The sequence below is a fragment of the Emydura macquarii genome, unplaced genomic scaffold (genome assembly GCF_026122565.2).
Source record: "Emydura macquarii macquarii isolate MOO-44397 ecotype Brisbane River unplaced genomic scaffold, CSIRO-AGI_Emac_v2 contig_2871, whole genome shotgun sequence".
NCBI lineage: Eukaryota > Metazoa > Chordata > Testudines > Chelidae > Emydura > Emydura macquarii.
Genome location: NW_027133008.1, coordinates 475,141 through 495,140, shown reverse-complemented (window position 1 = coordinate 495,140; position 20,000 = coordinate 475,141). Strand labels below are relative to the sequence as shown.

General features: G+C 47.1%; 1 gene segment (V, D, J or C); it reads left to right on the top strand.

Annotated features, from left to right (window-relative positions):
• Positions 1–1,844: 1,844 nt before the first annotated feature.
• Positions 1,845–16,765, top strand: LOC137166534 (T cell receptor beta chain MC.7.G5-like). The segment is given in 6 exon segments: positions 1,845–1,848; positions 5,219–5,275; positions 13,082–13,417; positions 13,852–13,869; positions 14,785–14,891; positions 16,520–16,765. Coding segments are annotated over 6 exon segments (534 nt in total).
• Positions 16,766–20,000: the final 3,235 nt, after the last annotated feature.

Below are 20,000 nucleotides of genomic sequence, written 5' to 3'. Positions count from 1 at the left end.
CAGTGCAGAACTGAAAAGGCAGCAGAAGTTTCAATAACAAGGCCCTGGGGGTTGGTCTCTGCATGTGGTTAAACGCTCGGAGTCACAAGTGATTGGGGAGTCACCATTGCCATGCCACCTGTGAGCAGGTGTAGGTCTCCTTTTCAAAACCACATGCAGCAGGGACAGCGCCACAAAGCATTTCCAAGAGGTCACAGCGCAGGTGGGGCACGCTGCCGAGCACTGTTCTTTCTGTGGTTTACAGACAATAAACAGGTGTCACGTGACCCAGCTTCCCTCTCACCCTGGCCATGCAAAACCCTGCAATCTATATACCAGGGACGCAGCCCAACCCCACCCCGTACAGCTGCCATTCTCAGCAGAGAAGCCGTGGAGTAAATGGGCCATGGAGACTGAACACCCCTTTCACTGCATGCCGGGGATGGGGCATGCTGACAGGGCAGTGTGTGGCGAAGGCTGGGCGCCCACTGCCCATGCTGCCCCTGTTGGGGGGACTTCAGGCTCCAGAGAATGTCAGTCCAACCCCAAATTCACTACAGCCTTAAAACCAAGCAGTGGCCTCACTGAACCACTTCAATCATCATCTGTGATTGGAAAGAAGGAGCGGATGTTTTGTTACTAGGTAACTAGAGAGTGAACACACATCTGCTGTGACTGGCACTGTGCTGAACTGGGGGGAGGGGGTCATAAACAGTCCTAGAAATTGGGGTAATGGCCTCTTGTGAGAAAAGGCTAGAAGAAAATGCAAAGGGCAGCTGGATCTGGAAGAACTGGCTAAGCAAACAGAAGATATAATAATCCTGGGAAAGAGACGTTTCAAGGTAACAGATTATGGCTTCCATTGAGCAGAGTTCAAAACCTAAGGATCAAATGTATACCCCCAGTTTGCACCCCAAAGAGCAGAGAAGTGTCAAGAGGCCTGGTTCATTCCTGTGCTGTGACACCTTAATACCAGCATAAACAAACTGCCACACTGATGATCTGGCTCCTCTCCCCTCTGGATGTATGTGTCATGCCAGGGGCATTCGTCTGCACCACAGGAGCATGGCTGGAGCACTGGGTACGCTGGTTATTCCCAGGTGCTGCATTGGTCCCTCTGTGGTCTTTGTTGGGCACAAGTGAGCACATCCCTGGGGATATTGAAACAGGCCCTGCCCAGCCTTGAATATGTAAGGTCCAGAGGTGGCATAAAGCCGCCTCCATCTCTCTTCCTTCACCCAAACTCAGTCTGGGGCAAGGATGAACTGGGCCAAAGATTTCCATTTCTGTCGGTTTCGGGAACCTATCTGCAGGCTCAGTGTCTCAGCAGATGGCAGCAAAGAGTATCAGACACGGCACTTAACAAACCCTATCTGCAAGGCCGTTATTGGCACAGTTGAGATGATGGCCCCAGATACAAAGACGTCAATATGAGATCAGGGTTTTGGAGTTCTGATTAAATGGATGCCATTCCTGTTCCAAGCTGATCAAATCTCCCATGCACCAAGGCCTCTCCTTCCTGCCCTGCAGCCCTCTGCTATTCCAGTCCTTGTGATCCCCACCCAGCTCTGTTGATGCCCCTCCATTCTGACATTTTGCTGTTCCCGCATCAGGCTTCTCCAGGGTAGAATTAGACAATCATAATGAACTATGTGGTGGATTTTCTTATTTTCACCTGTGGCTGGGATTCACTGAAGTGATTTCACTCTGAGGGACATTGTCAGCCTAGTCCTGTGGTGGGGAAAGATGCCCAGCTCTCTCATTAGACCATTCTAGACTAAAGTCTTCTTTTTGTATTGTTCAACTCCATCTTGACTTTCATACCCCTCCCCCCATGCAGGAGAGGAGTTAGGACCGGGTACAAGATGGGTGAGAATTTTCCAGGTCACCCTGACGTCACTTCCTTCCTCTACTCTACAAGTAGCACGTTTCTCTGGTGATCCAAGTTGAATAAGCAAGTCCATGGCAATGCTGGGAATGATGTGGGTGACTCAGTCGGGGGCATTCCTCCCTGTTAGTGAGTACGGCTCCCAATGCCCCAGCGTGAGGCTAAGGTGTGCTCTGCTGCTGGGGGTGCCATTATTTGGAAGCAATATAAGAGCTAAAGCCCAGGGCCGGTCGTGGTGCTTAAAGGTCCAAAGCCATTTTTGCAAGAGTTCAGGTTTTAGGGTTAACTGTTTACTGGAAAAATACCAACAGGATCAAATTTCCCCTGCAGCACCAGGGGCTATGGCAGTAACTCCTCTCCTGTGTTCGTGTTGTGCAGTGTCCCTCCAAGTGCATGGACCCTGTATATTGTCTGTAAAGCACTCGGGGATCTCTGGGTTAACAGACTCTGTAGGAATGCTGATCCCTCAGTCACGTGGGCCCAGATTCTCAAAGATTTGAGGAGCTGAGTCATGGTGCTTCTACAAGTGGTGGGAGGAACCACACGAGTGAGAGAAACAGGCTTCTTAGGACGAAATGATCCAGGACGGGAAACCATGCCTTAAACACACACACATCGTTCTTAAATCTCCACAAAGGCTCGGTGGGTGGCTTCTTATTTCTTCTGACCTGGTTCTCCCCATCCCTAATTTCTTCCACTAAATCAGGTGCTGAGAGTCCAAGTTCATGCTCAAAGAATAACAAGGCTATGGTGTATTCCGGTGTTCCCACCAGATCTCATGGATCCTGAATGAATAATCTTCTGTCCTGCTGGGACTGTATGTCAGTCCCTGGGCTTCTGGGTGGGAATGCATGCATCTGTATCCGTGCTGAACGTCTAGAGCTAATCAAAACACAGGAAACCTTTTTATTCAAAGCTTTGTCAGATACAATTCCCTATGAACATTTTCTAACTAGCACAGTTAATTTCTGGGGGGAGGGGGGAGAAGTATGACAAGGTATGTGCATGTTTGTGTGTGAGTGTGTGTTTCTACAGGTGCATCTATACATATGATTCTACGGGGGGAGGAGGGGAGACTGTACATGTGACCTGCCTCAGAGTGTGTGTGCTAGCACACATGCTTCTGCAGCGTGTTCATCCGTCTGTGCCTTTGCTGTTCTCTGCACATTCGTGGGTGTCTGTGTGTATATGTGTGCCTGTATCTGTGTCACCACTCATTACTACATGTTATGTGTATCACGTGCTTGTACTTGCATCTAGGTCTCTATGTGTAGCTGAGAGACCAGGTGGGGGAGGTAATAACTTTTATTGGACCAGTTTCTATGGGTGAGAGACACAAGCTTTCAAGCCACATAGAGCTCTTCTTCAGGTCCGGGAAAGGTACTGAGAGCGCCACAGCTAAACATACTATCCTGGGATCAACATGCCAACAACAACACTGCCTACAACTGAGCTGTGCCGACACAGCTGTCTGTATGCGATGTCTAGGCTGGGTATTGCCGTGTGGTTTCCAGCTGTCACAGCTTCCCTTTCCTTCTCCTAAACTACAAATACCAGCTTGACTTCGTGAGGGGTAGTGGGGAGGGAGCAGGGAGAGCACAGCGAGTTCCTGCACAGAGAAGCCCAGGAACCCTCTATCTGGCCAGGTGTCACCATCTGTTTCCCCTTCTTTAGTCAGTATAAGCACAGACCCTCTGCTGTGTCTCTGGGGTGGGGCTGAGGGAGGAGCTGTTTTTGTATGAGGCTGAAACATCGTGGGGACAGCAGTACCACGGTGATACATTCCCTAGGGAGGCCTTTACAAAAACCTCCCTCACGTAGTGGATAGGGTGCCAGCCCCCCGAGGCATGCGCCCAGCGAGGACGTCCTCACAGAGCGCAGGAAGCACTTCTTGACACCCCGGGCTCCACTGGCAGCTACCTGCAGAGTTTCAAGGTTTCATTCTTCCCAACTCTGGCGTGTTCCTGGGCCAGATCCACAAAGGACGACTCCTATCCAAGACCTTACAGCAGACCCTGGTGGGAGCAGATTCCCTTTGGCTCACCCAATAGCTCCTCTACTATGGGACCCCCCAAGACAGGACAGTCTGCACCAGACAAGCATCCTCGGTGGAGGAATAAAAAGTGGGTGGTTGCCATTGAAAGTCAAGGCACATGGCAGCCATGTTCCTTCATATTCCATCTTTCTGCACCTCCCATTGGCTCCTCAAAGCGTCTTTCCCCATGGGGCCAGTGTCACAGGAATCCCACCCCAAGGTGGCGGAGTCACCCTCAAGGGAAAACCCTGGTTGATTTCGCCAGGCCTAGCAGCACTGTGTTCTGGTAGCACTGTGTACTTTGGAGAAGGGACCAGACTCACTGTTCTAGGTAAGTGACTTCTAGGGAATTAAGGACCTAAAAAAGCCAGTCACCTCCCATCTTCTCCATCCTTTCACCCCCACCTCTCCCAAGTGGAGTATATCCTACAGGAGAGTCTCCAGCCCAGTTTTCAATGTCTCACATGGCAGGGCTTCCACCACTTCCCTTTGGGAAGCAGTTCCACAGCTGAATCCAGCTCATCATTAGGAAATATTTCCTAACACAGCCAGCCATGCCTTGACCAGGGGCCAGGCTGACACTGTTGGGTGAGTTTCCACTGGGACATTCTGTCTATTATCCCAAACCAGGGTCCATTTTCTTTCCTGTCTGGGTGTTACAAGATGATTATCAGCGTTCCCCCTGCCCCTCTGCTATGGGGAGAGGTGTGTTTTGAGATGGTCTCTGTAGCGCTGTGATTCATCTCCACCACAGTTTGGCTCCGGGACACGAGTGACCGTATTAGGTAAGGAAAAGAAGATCAGGCATTAAATAATTGGTGACAGTAAAATACCTTTTTCAAGAGTAAATGAAAAAGTCATGTGTGCACATTTGTCCAGAACAGGGTCTGAAGGAACAGCATAGGGTGGGTGAAATCCAGAAGATCCCCTCTCTTCCCTTCGTACCCCCACTGCCCTTTGACTGAAGGAAGTGGTCACTGCTTCTAAAATTACATGAGAACAGGAGACTCAACCTGAACTTGGTGGAGCGGGGGATTGAGATTGTGGAGATGGATCAGGGACACAGAGACAGATATTCCAAGTGATCAGGGGGGTATTTCAGCAGATCCTTCCTCCATAAAAACAGAATTTTCTAACACAGTACTGGATGCTGGGCAGTCATGTGTGGTGGTGACTGGGGGGATTATTATTCTGTATGAGATTACCTATACTTGATATGTCTCTTAGATAAACCACGTCCCCTCCCCCAGCTGGCAACTTCCCTGAGGCTGCCTAATCCATACAGCTGAGGGCAGGGGATTCCTGTCCCCCTGCAGAGCACTGTGTAAACAACCCACAGCACTTTGGCCAGGGGACCAGGCTGACAGTGTTGGGTAAGTTTGCTCTGGGCCAATCTATCTATTATCCCAAACCAGGTCCATTAGTGAAGGGATTTCAGAGAAGAGCAGCAGACACATTGAGGGGTTGATTTACTAGACAGGAATAAATGAATTTAATAGCTTGGTTAAGGTGGCTAATGGGAGATACGAGAACCATTTCCCAGGGGGCAAAGAGGGAAAGGAGTGCCCATCACCAGGGCCATTTAACATGAATACTGGCCCTAGAGACTGTACTGTAGGGGATAACCCAGCCCTGGCTATGGGGCTGGGGGAAGAAGGTACGTCTTCGCCATCTCTAACTTCTACGATCTGAATCAAACTCCCAAATTCCCAGATGTTTGCAAATAGGCAACAGGCTGACAGTTAACCAAGTTGGTTCAGGATTCAAAGAAGGGTAAAAAGAGCCTGAGCAATGGCAGCCCTTTGTAGGGAAGTGGTCTTTCTAGCCAGTGGGTCTATCACTGTGTGACTATGCTGAAGTTAACTTCGGCGAGGGCACCAAGCTCACAGTGCTAGGTAAGAGAAATCCAAGCAAATTAAAAGTCACCACTGGTAAAGGTACTGGCAAATTTTGGAAGGGATCAGGCAGGGGAGGGTGTCCTGGAATATCTCCTCTGGTGCGTGTATAGCCTGAAATGGATCAGCGTTAGGGGGCAGGTGGGCAAAGAGTTCCTGGGAAGATCTAGAGAAGGATTTTTTTCTCTAAAAGCTTGTCACTTTCCTGTTCTCCCCAAAGCACTTTAAGTGCAGCACATTGAATATTGTGCAAACAAATATAACCGATATTCTGAGCTCAGCTGTCGTTGGTATGTAGCCTCTGGCATTATAGTGTGTTGTAGCTGAAAGAGAAGAAATGTTATCTGGACAGCAACGCTTTCCAGAAAGTGCCCTGTGGGTCTCAAATCTCCGCCTGGAACAGCTCATGAGGGTTGAGCAGAAGGGAGTTCATTTTAATGTCTCCTCCAAAGCAGTTTAATGAGCCTTCCAATAATGTACCTGTTCTCCGTAGCGCACATGCTATGCCAGCATTTGGGTGCTCTAAAGACAGGTTAGAAGGAAGCTTAGTTTAGTGTCATCTTCACCTGAACAGAAATTGCAGGGTAACAATCACTGCCATCTGGGCTGCTGCCTAGGGGTTTCAGCAGTGAGCAAATTGGCTGTGTAAACACACAGCCGGTATATTTTGGAGAGGGGACCAGGCTGACAGTTCTAGGTAAGAAAATGCATCTTCCAAAGTATGTCTGAACCAAAAAAAGGGAAATCTACGATTCCTGTTTGGGGGGATTTGCCCCCGTATAACTGTTTCTATTTTGATTTAGATACATTGCAGGGAGAGTGGGCATTTTCCTATTTAACGCAGATAAGATGGGTGTCTAAAATGTAACCATGGGAAAGGTGGACAGTCTGTCTTATCATTTCAATGTCCCCTGAGTAGCTAACTTTTCCCACAGTTGCCCTGGTTTTAGTGGGTGGCAGCATAGAAAGTGGTCCTTGGTTATTTTTGCTTCCAAGACATACACAGAAGTAAAAAAAAAAATGAAGTGCATGAGGAAAACACACAGAGGAACCCGGACAGGGACAGAGGCGAAGAGACAGGCAGACAGTGTGAATGTGGAAGCCATTTGGAGAAGGGATGGGCGTGAGGAGGAGAATTCCCCGAAACATTTGGCTACCTGAATTAAAAATAATAAAGCTGGAGATAAGATGCAAAGCCAGGCAATAATCCTTCATGCAATGATTTGAGGGCTTCAAGAGAGACTGAGGGAGCTCAGCTCAGCGTATGTAATCCAGGGGAGAGCTGGCTCTTGGTGGTGGGACTGGATCAGAGACTGTAGATCTCACCAAAGGAGAAGGGAATTATCTGCAGATTTGGAAGCATAAAGAACAGGTGACAACTGCCCAAAGCAAAGGATAGAAAGGTTTGGGGCAGGTTATTCCGAGATCGTTCTGTGCCAGTGTCACATGCCACGGGGTCCACTTACCTGTGAGCAGCTTATGCCCTGGGAACTCAAAAAATACAGTTCCCCCACCTGGAATACCCCTGTGACTAACATTAGCTACTGGGGGAGGGGCGATCCAGGCTCCCATGGGCTTTGCATGGAGGGCTGTCTCTGCCTTTGAAGATGTTCACTTTGATTATAACCATTTCACACTGTGTTCTAACAATTCCCCGCTGAACTTCGGCCGAGGGACCCGAGTCACTGTCTTAGGTAAGTGGAGGCAGCCAGCAAAACTGCCACCCACCCTGGGAGAGGCTTCTATGGTGACATGCCGTCATCTCCCACACGGATAGCTGGGGACCAGAATTTACCACTCAGGGGCACTCAGACCCCACTGAGCATGCTGTGCATGGCATAGACCCCCTCCACATGGCTCCACTGAGACCCCGCCTTGGAAACGGCATTCAGTTCTGGGTCCCAGTGCCAGAAAGATATTTCCAGAGCAGGAGGGGGCTGAAGGATGAGACAAGATTAAGAGAAAATCTTTCACTTGGCTAAATGCCAGCTAAGCAGGGCTGTGATAACATGGCAGGCAGGAGGAGGGATTATTTAGGGTGCTCCGAGAGGGTAAGTGTAGCATCAGCAGGATGAAACTGAGGGAAAGGGGGAAATGCCAGGCGCAAAGTAGTGAGTCTGATCAGGCAGATCTGTTAGGATGTGGAACGGCAGGGTGTGAGATGGGGCGTGGCCAAAGGGAAGTGGGAATTGCTTAGGATGATTACGGCTAGGACTGCCTGAAGCACCATCCACACACACACAGAGTACAAGTTACTCCCACTGGGAGTCACTCCCATTCCCTCGGCAAGGAGCAGTCGTGCTGTGTGGGCTGGGAGGAGTGGGGGAAGGGGAGGTGGATGACTGGAAAGAGTTATAGCTGGACGTGATGTGACCTGATTCTAGGACCACAATGCAGTGTTCAGCACTCCTGGGGGAGGAGAGATGGAAGGTTAGGGAACAGAAGCTGACAGTAAAGAGAAGGAAGAGAACTTCTTCAGTGCAGCCCACTGCCTCCTCCCCTCCCCTCTCTAGAGAGGACTTTGCCAACAGAGGTGTTAGGCTGTGTTCTGCAAATATACTGTACTTCGGAGAGGGAACACGGCTCACCGTTCTGGGTAAGAGACACCAGCAGTAGTGTCCCATTACTGCTATTAAACTTGTCCTGGGCACAGACAACTGCTGTGTTAACTTTGGCAACACTTCCTTGCCTTGCCAATAAAGTTATTGACAAGAAAGACAGACAGACAGACAGACAGACTGTATATGGTATATATAGTTCTAGTCTCATGTGCTTAATGGTTGGAGCATCTCCTTCAAGTCTGGGATGGAAGGAGACCTCGAATCTAATCAAAGAAGGAAGGAAGGGGGACCACACAGAGTGATGCCCCTAGAGTGATGCTCTGTATCTAGGTGGCAATATGCCTCTGGTGGAAACCCCTGGAAGCCCTGCTCAGTGCCCACGTAATGTGCTTGCTGGACTCTCGTAGAAAGGAAGCCCCCATAATTACACTACACTTATTCAGAGGTAATGCAGCCTCCACCTTGATCCAATAGAATCCCTGTGATGCCTCTGTCTTCCCATAGAACTATCCAAGGGAGCATCTGTCCCTGAAAAGGTGGGCGGGGGAGAAGGCTGAGGTCGGGGTACAGATATTCATTAGCAATAGGACTATCCTGCAGTGGCTGGGAGAAGAAAGAGAGTCTGGATGGGGGGTATAAAGGAAGGGGAAGGCAGGAGAAGGAGCGTGGAGGAGAAACACTGACCGCTGGAGTGTGTGGCAATGCTGAGGCCGAGGTGCAGAAGCAGAGGGTGAAGCGCTTTGCTGAGGACAGGGAAATGAGGGATCTTTTGAAATACGAGGTCTGATCTGAATCACTATTGGGGAGCAGATACAGGGTATTGGTCTCCGAAGTGCTGCTGAGATAGCTAGACGCATATACTTTCTTTGAGCATGCCTTTGGCCACTATTCTGGAAGAGTCCAACATTTTAAGGGTTTACAATGGCATCTCATGGGGAGCAGCCCAGGACCGGGTAGTGAGTAGTTTTGGTGTTGCAATGTGAAGCTGTGCTTTACAGACATCCAGCATTTCGGAGCAGGAACTCGACTGACAGTTCTGGGTGAGTGAAACTGGTGACAAAATAACATAACATACATCCCATGCTGGGAGAGGACTGGACTTGGGAGTGTGAAAGGGGCAGGATACTTGAAGCATGAATGGGTGAAACTGAATGACGAGGGAAACCTCTGGGTGGATGGAATAGCAGAATGTAGAATAGTCTTGTCAAGGGAACTGTAGGTTGTCCCATTGACTGAGTTATTTAAAGATACGGGAAAACAAAGCCCAGGAGAGTAGAATAGAGAATAACCTTGCACTGACTAGGAGAAAATAGACTAAATACAATCTAAAGGCACTTTATGGAGATGGCAGCATTCCCCAGCCCCACCAAAACAGCCCTGTTCTACCAAGTCCCTGAGAGGCGTAGAATAGTTTTGGTGGGGTTTAGATGGGGTGGAGGAATGGGAGGGATGGTTTTGGTGCAGCTCCAAGAGACTGTGAACTGGAGCAAACACACAGTATTTTGGAGCAGGGACACGACTGACAGTTCTCGGTGAGTGCAAAGAAAGAAAAAGAAAGAAAGAAAGAATCTGGCAAAGAGACTAGAATAAAAAACAGTTTTTAGAGAAGTTCCAGGGGGTAGCCGTGTTAGTCTGTATAAAGCAAAACCAATGAGAGTTCTGTAGCACTTTAAAGACTAACACATTCAATTTCTGCAGGCATAAGCTTTCTGCCAGAGTGGGTTGCAGCCCACGAAAGCTTATCCCTGCCAAAATTAAATGTGTTAGTCTTTAAAGTTTTTAGAAACATTTCTGGTGGCAGCTAACTTGATGAACTTGTCTCGAATGGGGTTAATCTGGAAAAAAGAGGGACGGAGAAACAGACAGACAGAAGTGAGGGGCAAAACAGAGAAACATGAAATAATGAAAAGCAGGGAGTAAAAAGGAGTCCTGGTTCCAGGGAATTTGTAGCACGAGGGGAAATGCTGTGCTCTGGTTCTGGCTCAGTGCAATATTTTGGAGATGGGACCCGACTCACAGTTCTAGGTAAGAAAAAATAAATAGTTTTATCATCTTATGATCTGGTCTCTAGCAGCCCAGTGGGATCTGCACATTTCCTAAGAAACCCATAGCCAATAAAAGGCATTTTCATTTTGGGAAGATGGGATCCACAAAAGGAAGTTGAAAAACCCTTGGGTGAAATCCTGGCTCCCTTGGCGTCAATGGCAAAACTCCCACTGGCTTTAAGGAGGCTAGAGTTTCACCCCCAGAATTTGTTTCTGGCTGGTTTGTGGTTGCATGAATCCATGTCAGAAAGAAGAGAATTCTGTGCCTAACATTATCTAAGATGCATGGGACATCGCTGATTGTGCATATTTAAGGAGAGTATGCTGGATTTGTAATAAAAAGAAAAAAAAGAGGAAAAAAAGGAATAAAAAAGGAAACAGACAAAGAAGACACACAAGAGGGATAGACAGGGAAGGATGAAATACGAAGGAGGAAGATGATTTTTTTAGTGTAGTCCATGAGGAAATAACTAGGGATAAAAGCGGCGGAACTGAATTAAAGGGAAAACCTTCACACAGTGTATCGTGAATCATTTCTAGTGCAGAGAGATTTGAAATAGTCTCCACAGATAAATGGTTGAAGCGCCTCAAGAGTGTACGATAAGGATTACCCTTGCTCTGCTTGGGAAGAGTGGGTAGAATAGGCTTAATGAAACAAGCCTTTTCTCCAGGTCTAGGGGCTGAGATTCTGTAAACACACACTTATTTCCAGACACAGCTTAATAGACACTCACCATGTTGTAGAGTAGTCAGACTGTTTTTTTCTATTCTCATTTCTTTTCCATGTGCTCCTGGTTCTACACTATATTAGAGCTGCCCATACGATCCCCTGTAATGCGAGTAGAAGAGACACTGGGATGGTTGGAAGAACAGGAACTCTAATTAAAAATGGGAATTCTTTTCTCAGATAAAATGTAAAGGAAACAAACAAAAAATTTCATTCTACCTTACACAGAATGTTTCCATTTGTTTGATAAAACAATTAGAAACAAAGAAATTTCAACCATCCCTAATCAATAGCTTGATTTTTAGGCTACACACACAGAGGTCCACAGAAAACATGTGTTTATTTAATAATATATACTAGGAATGTGGTAAGAAAATGCTTCATAACAATATTTAGTATTTTTCAGCCATAGATTTCACAGCACTTCACAAAGACGGGTGGACATTACAAGCTTCATTTTACAGATGGAGAAACTGAGGCACAGAGCAGTTACATGACTTGCCCAAAGTCACACAACAAGTGTGTTCTAGTTGAGAACAGAACCCATGTCTCCTTACTCATGGCTAGATTTTCAAAAGAGCTCTCCACCCAACATCCTGAGCCCCTGAAACTGTGGCCTCTCAGTTTGCCGCCAAAATGGGAGTTGAGCTTTTTTTGAAAATCTTGCTCACCGTCTGATGCTCTGTTCATTGCAACAGACTGCCTCCTTTGCCCAGTAAGGCACTGTGTGATGTAATTCCCTTGAAGAACTACTATGTGTGGAGGAAGAATGGGGATCATGCACTCTTCCAGAAGATGGCAGGACAAAGATGAAAAAACTAAGATCCAGGAAGGAAAATGTAGTATTAAGCGATAAGAAAAAGTTGTTATGAGCCAGAGGGAGTGGGCCATGGAATTGACTCCCTTCATGGGACAGGTAGAGAATCCCCCTCCCCTGCCATTGCAGAGTCAAGAGCAGATAGAGAAGATTGCAGTGGAAATGATGGAGCTTATGAGTCCTGTGAAAGTGAGGAATAGATCAATAGCAGAGGTCCCCATGTGCCTTTCATGGTCATACAGGTTTGTATGCACATGTGTCCTTTTGTCTCTATAGAGAGACACCATGGCCTAATCCTGCAGTCCCTATTCAGGCAAAACTTCCATTGACTTCAGTGAGAGTTCAGCCTGACTGCGGGGAGTATAGAATCAAGCCCCATGAGAGCTGTAAGGGGCTACTTTGCTGAGTTGCTCAGTTTTGCTACTGCCCCGTGTCTCTGTGCTCTGGATATGAACAGTTCTTTGGCACAGGAACAAAACTGACTGTCCTAGGTAAGGAAAGGTTTGTTTTTTTATTTGCTAAATAACAAAATATTCACAGTCCTGGGCTTCCGCCTCAAGATTCTCTTTGGATATTTGTGGGCTGGATTTCTGTAATTTTTTGGTTTCTTTTGGTTTTTGCTTTTGCCCTTTTTAAAATTGCAGGAGAGAAAACAAGGGGCGCTTGCTGAGAGATTGGAAAGTTTGGGTTAGCAAAATGAGAGTGCAGTCTTCAGCATCTCTTTCTGAGGTGAACCCAGAGCACCCCAGTACAGCAAGGAATTACAGAGCAACAGGGTGCAAGGAATGACTAGATACGGAGATTTGACATTTGCTCTGTCACTGTCTTTTCTGAAATATTGGGGTCAGACTCTGCAGGCCAACACTTGCTGTTGACGTCAGTGGCAGTGGTACATATACAGTGGTCACTGATTCAGGCTCCAGTCCAGGATAGTCACAAATAGAATTTTCTCGTTTGGTTTAAAATGATGAGCCTCCTGTGTAGAGTTCTAAAGTGGCACTGAATCTGTCTCTGTAAGTATTCCTCCCTGCTCCCCCCCCCACACACACACACAACACATGGACTCAGATACATGGCACAGGGCAGGAGAGGGTTTCTGCAGGGCTCTCTATATCATCTTGATTTCTGTTCCAGAGGATGGGCTCAACTCCACCGCCCCCAACGTGGTCATCTTTCCGCCATCGAAGCAGGAGATCAAAGAGAAGGAGAAGGCCACCCTGGTGTGTCTGGCCACAGATTTCTACCCCGACCACATTGATGTGGTCTGGCTGGTGAATGATGTTGAGAGGAAAGAGGGGGTGAGCACAGATGAGTCTCTCAGGGATGAAAAATCAAAAAAATACTCGCTGACCAGCCGCCTGAGGATCTCAGCCCAAGAATGGTTCAACCACAAGAACAAATTCCAGTGCTCTGTCAAATTCCAGGGAAGTGAGACAGGAATACCTAATCCAGTCCTCAATGGCGAAGCTGGTGAGTACTGAGCACAACAGCCCATGGTGCTAGGTGGGTCTGGCCTCTGCAGCATTCCCACTTCAGGGACTGGGAGTTGGAAGGGAAGGCAGGGCTCCCGCCAAGCAGGCCAGGGCATCACCATTAAATCACCGCTGTCCCGATAGCGAGAGTCCCAGAGAGGAAACTGTGATCTCGGAGTTCCTGCAAAGCAGAGCAGTTTGCTAAAACATGGGGCACCAGGACCATTGTAGGCCACACTCCAGCCTCTACCAGCCCTTGGGAGATGAGACCAGCACTGGAATCCAAACCAGCTCTCCTACAAGCTGGTGAATAGACTCATAATTTTCCCTTGCCCCCTTCCACCCACCCAGTTAGTTGTGGGAAACTGGGAGTTCCTTGTCAAAGGCACAGATAACTGGGCTCAGATACTAACTTCTTGTTTCTCCTTTCAGGTTGCAGTGTCACAGAAGGTCAGTTAAGTTTAAGTTTATGAATGTTTTTAAGTTCATGCATGCGTATTATGCATATGCAAAGAAGATGCATGGGGGGGCATGTGGGGTCACGTCCGTCCCCCCCACACACACACACATTTGCTGCTTGGCTTGTACTGAGCATGCTCAGTAACACTGCGGAAGCCAACTGCCCTCACTCTGCCTCCCTCCCCCCATCAGCAGGCATGGGTTGTCTCTGCATGTGCACATGAAAATTCATGTGTGCGCACACATGTGTGTGTACTTCTGTGGATGTTTGTGCAGGTGTATTCATGCTGTCATGCACAGGTGTGCATGTGCATATTTGTATGTCTGGGTGCACCTGTGTGTATGTGCATAGGCACACAAACTGCGACTCACTCCCTGCACTCACACAAAGTTCTGTGAGACCGGGACTAACCCCCAATGGCCAGGACCTCGGTTTTAGATCTCATCCTAAAGATATCACATCCAGCAACACAGAGCCACTAGGACGCACTGCATCATTATGGCTGGCCCTGACTCGGAAGGGAGAGCACCCCTACTGAGTCACCTGCCCTGCTCTCTGCAGCAGAGCACCCCCTAGCACCTCACTGACACATGGGGCTCAGTGTAATATCTCTGAGTGAAGGCTGCAACCTCCGGAGTCACCAGCACCACTTCTTCAAACCCTGAGGTTTCCTCAGCAGTCTCCCAGACGATTGCTGGCCAGGGCCGACATGATTTAGCTTGGACATCCAGCCCTCCTTGGTGGTACAGCCACAGGGGTACTCGGTGGATTTTACAGATAAACATTGCACCATCTTCCACTAATCTGCAGGACTGAAAGAATCCCCCTGGGCTGGGTAAATGCTCCAAAGAAATCTTGCATTTCTCTTTTGGTTCTGATGTGTCAATTTCCCCCTTGCTTTTCAGAGTCGTATCTGAGAAGTGCCAGGGCTGGGCAGAGCGTGTACGTTCTGCTCATCTGCAAGAGTGTCTTGTATGGGCTGTTTGTGATGTGGCTAATGCTCCGGAACAAGGTGAGAGCAGGTGTCTTATTCTCCACACTCTGCACCGGGTCCATTCTAACTAGAATAGAGGTGGGGGGTGGGGAAAGGACTACCTTGGACAAAATAAGAACCAGCCATTGACTTTCACCTCTGCCCCCCTTAAAAATGAAATCTCCACAACTTTTAATGTGCAAAAAAGTTCAGTGATGTGTTTTTCTTTTTCATTTTTCCCCATGTCTCTGCACCTCCTGGTTTGCAAGAGAGTAAGCTAGAGTGATGGACAGAGTGCAAGGGGCAAGAGAGAAAGGGAGAGAGCGAGACAACAGAAGGAAGAGTGAAATGTGACATAGACAAAAGACAGGGAATGAGAGAAAATGGAGAGACGAAGAAGAAAGACCATAGAGAAGCAACGGAGGAAACAAAGCGAGAACAGATAGAGATTCAGAAAAGATGTAAGGGAAAGAGAAAGAAAAAGAGAGAGAAACAGTTTTGTAGAGAGAAGGAGAAAAAACAAAAGAGCTGTGAGTTAAGGAAGCTTGTTTATCTAGCACTGTGTTTGCAGACATTGCTTCTTTCTCATTTTCCACAGCACTTCTCAGAAATACGTTGTGGCCTTCTGAGCTGACGCTTGCTTTTCCAATCACCCATGCCACCTTTGAGCTCAGTCAAGCAGAAACCACACCTTTTTCATTGTGCAGAAACTTTCATAGCCTTAGTGACTGAATGGGAAAATACAATGTGAGGTTTCACCCATCAAAATGTGTTCACCTCCCAACCACTTCACAGGAAGCACCAACAGTAAAGTAGGAGTGACTCTCCTCCAGCTATCGCACTAGCTGGTGGCAGAGGGAATCTGAGAAATGACAGCTAAAAAGACACATTAGGTCACAATCTGTCCATCTTCTCCCCCCTCACCAGCCAATAGAAGGTTCTTCCCTGAGGTCTAGTTCCAGGATCAATTTGTGTCTATCCTTGAGGTGTATACCATTCAAACACAGTGACCCTGATTTTTCTGTTACTAAGGGTTTGTCTACTCTTAAAATACTGCAGCGCTCCAGTGAAAATGCTACCTACGCTGGTGGAGTGGTTCTCCTGTCGGAGAAGGTAATCCACCTTCCTGAAAAGTGGTAGCTAGGTCAATGGGAGAATTCTCCCACCGACTCAGTGCTGTCTACACCAGGGTTAGGTCAGTTTAACTGTTGCTCTGGGGTGTGGATTTTTCCCTTCCACACCACTGAGTGACATAGTTATACTGACCTAATTTCCTGGTGTAGACCAGTCCTTACACCAGCTTTATGCTGGTGTGATTCCATTGATTTAAATGGAGTTATTCCAGTGCCAGTGAAAGGAGAACCAGATGATCTAGCTAGCTAGCTAGCTACTAAAATATTGATCTAATTTAATCATCTCTCTGTCATTTAGGTACTCAATGCATATTTAGTTCCTTTATAGCACCTCATAAATTAATCTATCCAGATCCCTAATCTATGAATCAAAATGGAGATGGGAATGGCTGTGCATGAACAAGCTGCACTATTGGAAACTTGACTGTTCACTTCTCCCCTGGTGTTTGAATCATAGGGTGATCATTGCTTAGTTCTCAGTGGTTAGTGATGGGCCATGATTAATCTTCTGTTCTATTCCCTTCCCTCCCACAGCAAGTGTACTAGAAGTGCTTTGCCCTGAAGGATCTGGCCTGAAGTGGAGGGAACAGCTTCCTGGAGGGGGAGGAGCTGCAGCTGTATTAGCCTTACCAGTCCAGATTTGTTTCAGAAACCAGCACAGCGCTTAGGCTTTTGTTACAATAAATGTACAGAGATGGCAGTTTGGGGTCGTTTGCCTTCATTTGCTTGTTTGAAACAGCAGCTTTTGATAAACACTCATACAATCCTTAGTGCATTTTTCTTTGTCAGCCATTGCGGTACGAAATAAAAATGCCTGTAACATTCAGAGGACTCAGAGAACATGGTGTCTTAGACCGGCTTGTTTGTGAATGTGTGAGCAAATGATGTCACCCTCTAGTGTGTGGGCCACAGACGGGATAAGGGAGCTAATGCTCCTGCCAGCTCAGCGGGGGAAGGGGGTGGGGTTGTCGCTCTTGGTGTAAATGGAATGGGGTGGGTTTGTCACTCTTGGAGTAAACGGAAGAGGTTTATGTTTTTGAGCTGAAGGCCTAGAATTGTAGTCCAAGCTTCCAACGGGTTTGTGTTTGCGTCTGCGTGTGTGAATTATGTCACCATTGTGTTGGCTGCAGCATATGACATCATTACAATAGAGAATCTCCATACCATGTCACCCCACTGTCCATCTAGTCTTGTATTTCACCCTCTGCTTTGCCAAGATGAACCCACCTTCTGCCTTCCTGAATGAAACTTATTGTTCCATCTAGTCAGGTTTTCTCCTTCCTGTTAGAGTAGATCAAAGTACTGGACTATCTAGTCCAATGTTGTCCCATCTACTCGTTTACCAGGAGTGAACCACGCATCCATCTGCACTGATACCTTGCTTCTTGTTGTGCTGGAAAAAGACACTGCTCCATCTCATCCAGTCGCCAGTTTTTAATAATGGGTAATGTCACATGCTTTAAACGAACGCTTAACCACTCCCCACCCCCACATTTTGTCCATCTGTCTAAATATCTATCTTAAGTATTTCTACATAAACCCGTAGGAGTGCATGGCACTCTACAGATAAAAACACAAGGACAAGCAGACAAAATCCCCAGTGTGGTTGCAGCCCTGCCGATAGAAGATTGTTTCTGTTGACATAACTAATATCCTGAAGGAAGTGGTGTTCCTTCACTGATAGAAAACTACTGTCGGTGTAGGCTACATCTCTACAAGGGAGCTGTACTGGGGTAGCTATGCTGGGATAGCTTAGCCTCTGTAGTGTGGACACAGGTGAAGTCTGAAAGATAACACAACAAATAATGACAACAGGCTACGGTGAGTTTTGTCGTGAAGATGCAGGAGACACGTTGGTTCACTTCTTTCACCATGTAGCATTTTGAGTTGCACCACACATAAAGTGGCATTGGTACCACTAGACAGGCTCTCATAATAGTAATGGCACATTTCTTTTCAAGCCATTTATCATTACAATAGATGTGGGAGTAAGGAAGGGAAAAAGACAATAACAAACAATGGGAAGAATATGCTGCTCAGCAGTGAGTGTTGTTTTATGCTTGAAAAACAGATCATACAAGTTGTTCTGTTTCACACGTTTCTAGATTTTGAATGGAGATTGGTAGTGGAAACTATCCATAAATAGAACAATATTATACAAGAGGGGTTTCTTCCTCATTACACACAGTGAAGCATAGAATCATAGAATCATAGAGTTGGAAGGGACCTCAGGAGGTCATCTAGTCCAACCCCCTGCTCAAAGCAGGACTAACCTCAGCTATATCATCCCAACCAGGGCTTTGTCAAGCCGCAGCTTAAAAACCTCTAAAGATGGAGATTCCACCACCTCCCTAGGTAACCCATTCCAGTGCTTCACCACCCTCCTAGGGAAAAACTTTTTCCTAATGTCCAACCTAGACCTCCCCCTGCAACTTGAGACCGTTGCTCCTTGTTCTGTCATCTGCCACCACTGAGAACAGCCTAGCTCCATCCTCCCTGGAACCCCCTTTCAGGTAGTTAAAGGCTGCTATCAAATCCTCCCTCATTCTTCTCTTCTGCAGACTAAACAAGCACAGTTCCCTCAGCCTCTCCTCATAAGTCTTGTGCTCCAGCCCCCGAATCATTTTTGTTGCCCTCCGCTGGACTCTCTCTAACTTCTCCACATCCTTTTTGAAGTGGGGGGCCCAAAACTGGACACAATACTCCAAATGCGTCCTCACCAGTGCCAAATAGAGGGGAATGATCACTTCCCGTGACCTGCTGGCAATGCTCCTACTAATGCAGCCCAATATGCCATTAGCCTTCTTGGCAACCAGGGCACACTGCTGACTCATATCCAGCTTTTTATCCACTGTTACCCTCAGGTCCTTTCTGCAGAACTGCTGCCTAGCCAGTCGGTCCCCAGTCTGTAGCTGTGCATGGGATTCTTCCGTCCTAGGTGCAAGACTCTGCACTTTTCTTTGTGGAACCTCATTAGATTTCTTTTGGCCCAATCCTCCAATTTGTTTAGGTCCTTCTGTATCCTATCCCTACCTTCCAGGGTATCTACCACTCCCCCCCCAGCATGAGAACTGATAACCTCAGATAGAGTACCTACAGATATCCTTATTCATATGATTGTCTAATCTTTTTTTTTACTCTTACTGAATTAATATCCTCTGGCAGTGAGTTCCTCAGGTTGAATGGTGAGTGATTCAGAGGCAGCTCACTCAATCCCAAGGCATGGTGAGAGGAAGCAGGGACACACCTTTCATGTGAAGATGTTTCCTAACCAGAGCCCTGGACCCAAACACCCCCAGATTCTGGAAAGTTCTAATCGAGATCTACAGTTTGTGGCTCTTGCCCATCTCTAGAGTTTCTCATCCTGTAAGTATGGCCTACATTCTTTGTTCCCATATGTTTACATTTACATTTAGTCACATTAAAATGCATATTGTTTGTTTGAACCCGGTTTACCAAGCAAACCACTTGGTGCTCGATCAGTGACCTGTTGTCTTTTTTATTTAGCACCTCACCCCCACTCCCCCAATTTTTGTATCATCTACAAACGTTATCAATGATATTTTATGTTTTCTTCCAAGTCACTGATGAAAATGTTAAATAGCATAGGACCAAGAACTGATCCCCATGTGACCCCACTGGAAACACAACCACTCCATGATGATTCCCAATTTACAATTATATTGTGAGACTTATGCAGTGTAGTTGTAAATGTGTTGATCCCAGGATATTAGGGAGACAAGGTGGGTGAGGTAATATCTTTTATTGGACCAACTTCTGCTGGTGACAAAGACAAGCTTTCAAGCCACTCTACCTTGAATGGTCCCTCACAATATGTGCTAACTACTTACGCTAAACAATCTGTTCCACCTTGCATTTTGCTGTGACGCTGGGAGTTCCTTTCCCAGACCAGAAGAAGAGCTCTGTGTGGCTTGAAAGCTTGTGTCTCTCACCAACACAAGTTGGTCTAATAAAAATATTACCTCACCCACCTTGTCTCTCCCCCAGGTAGGCA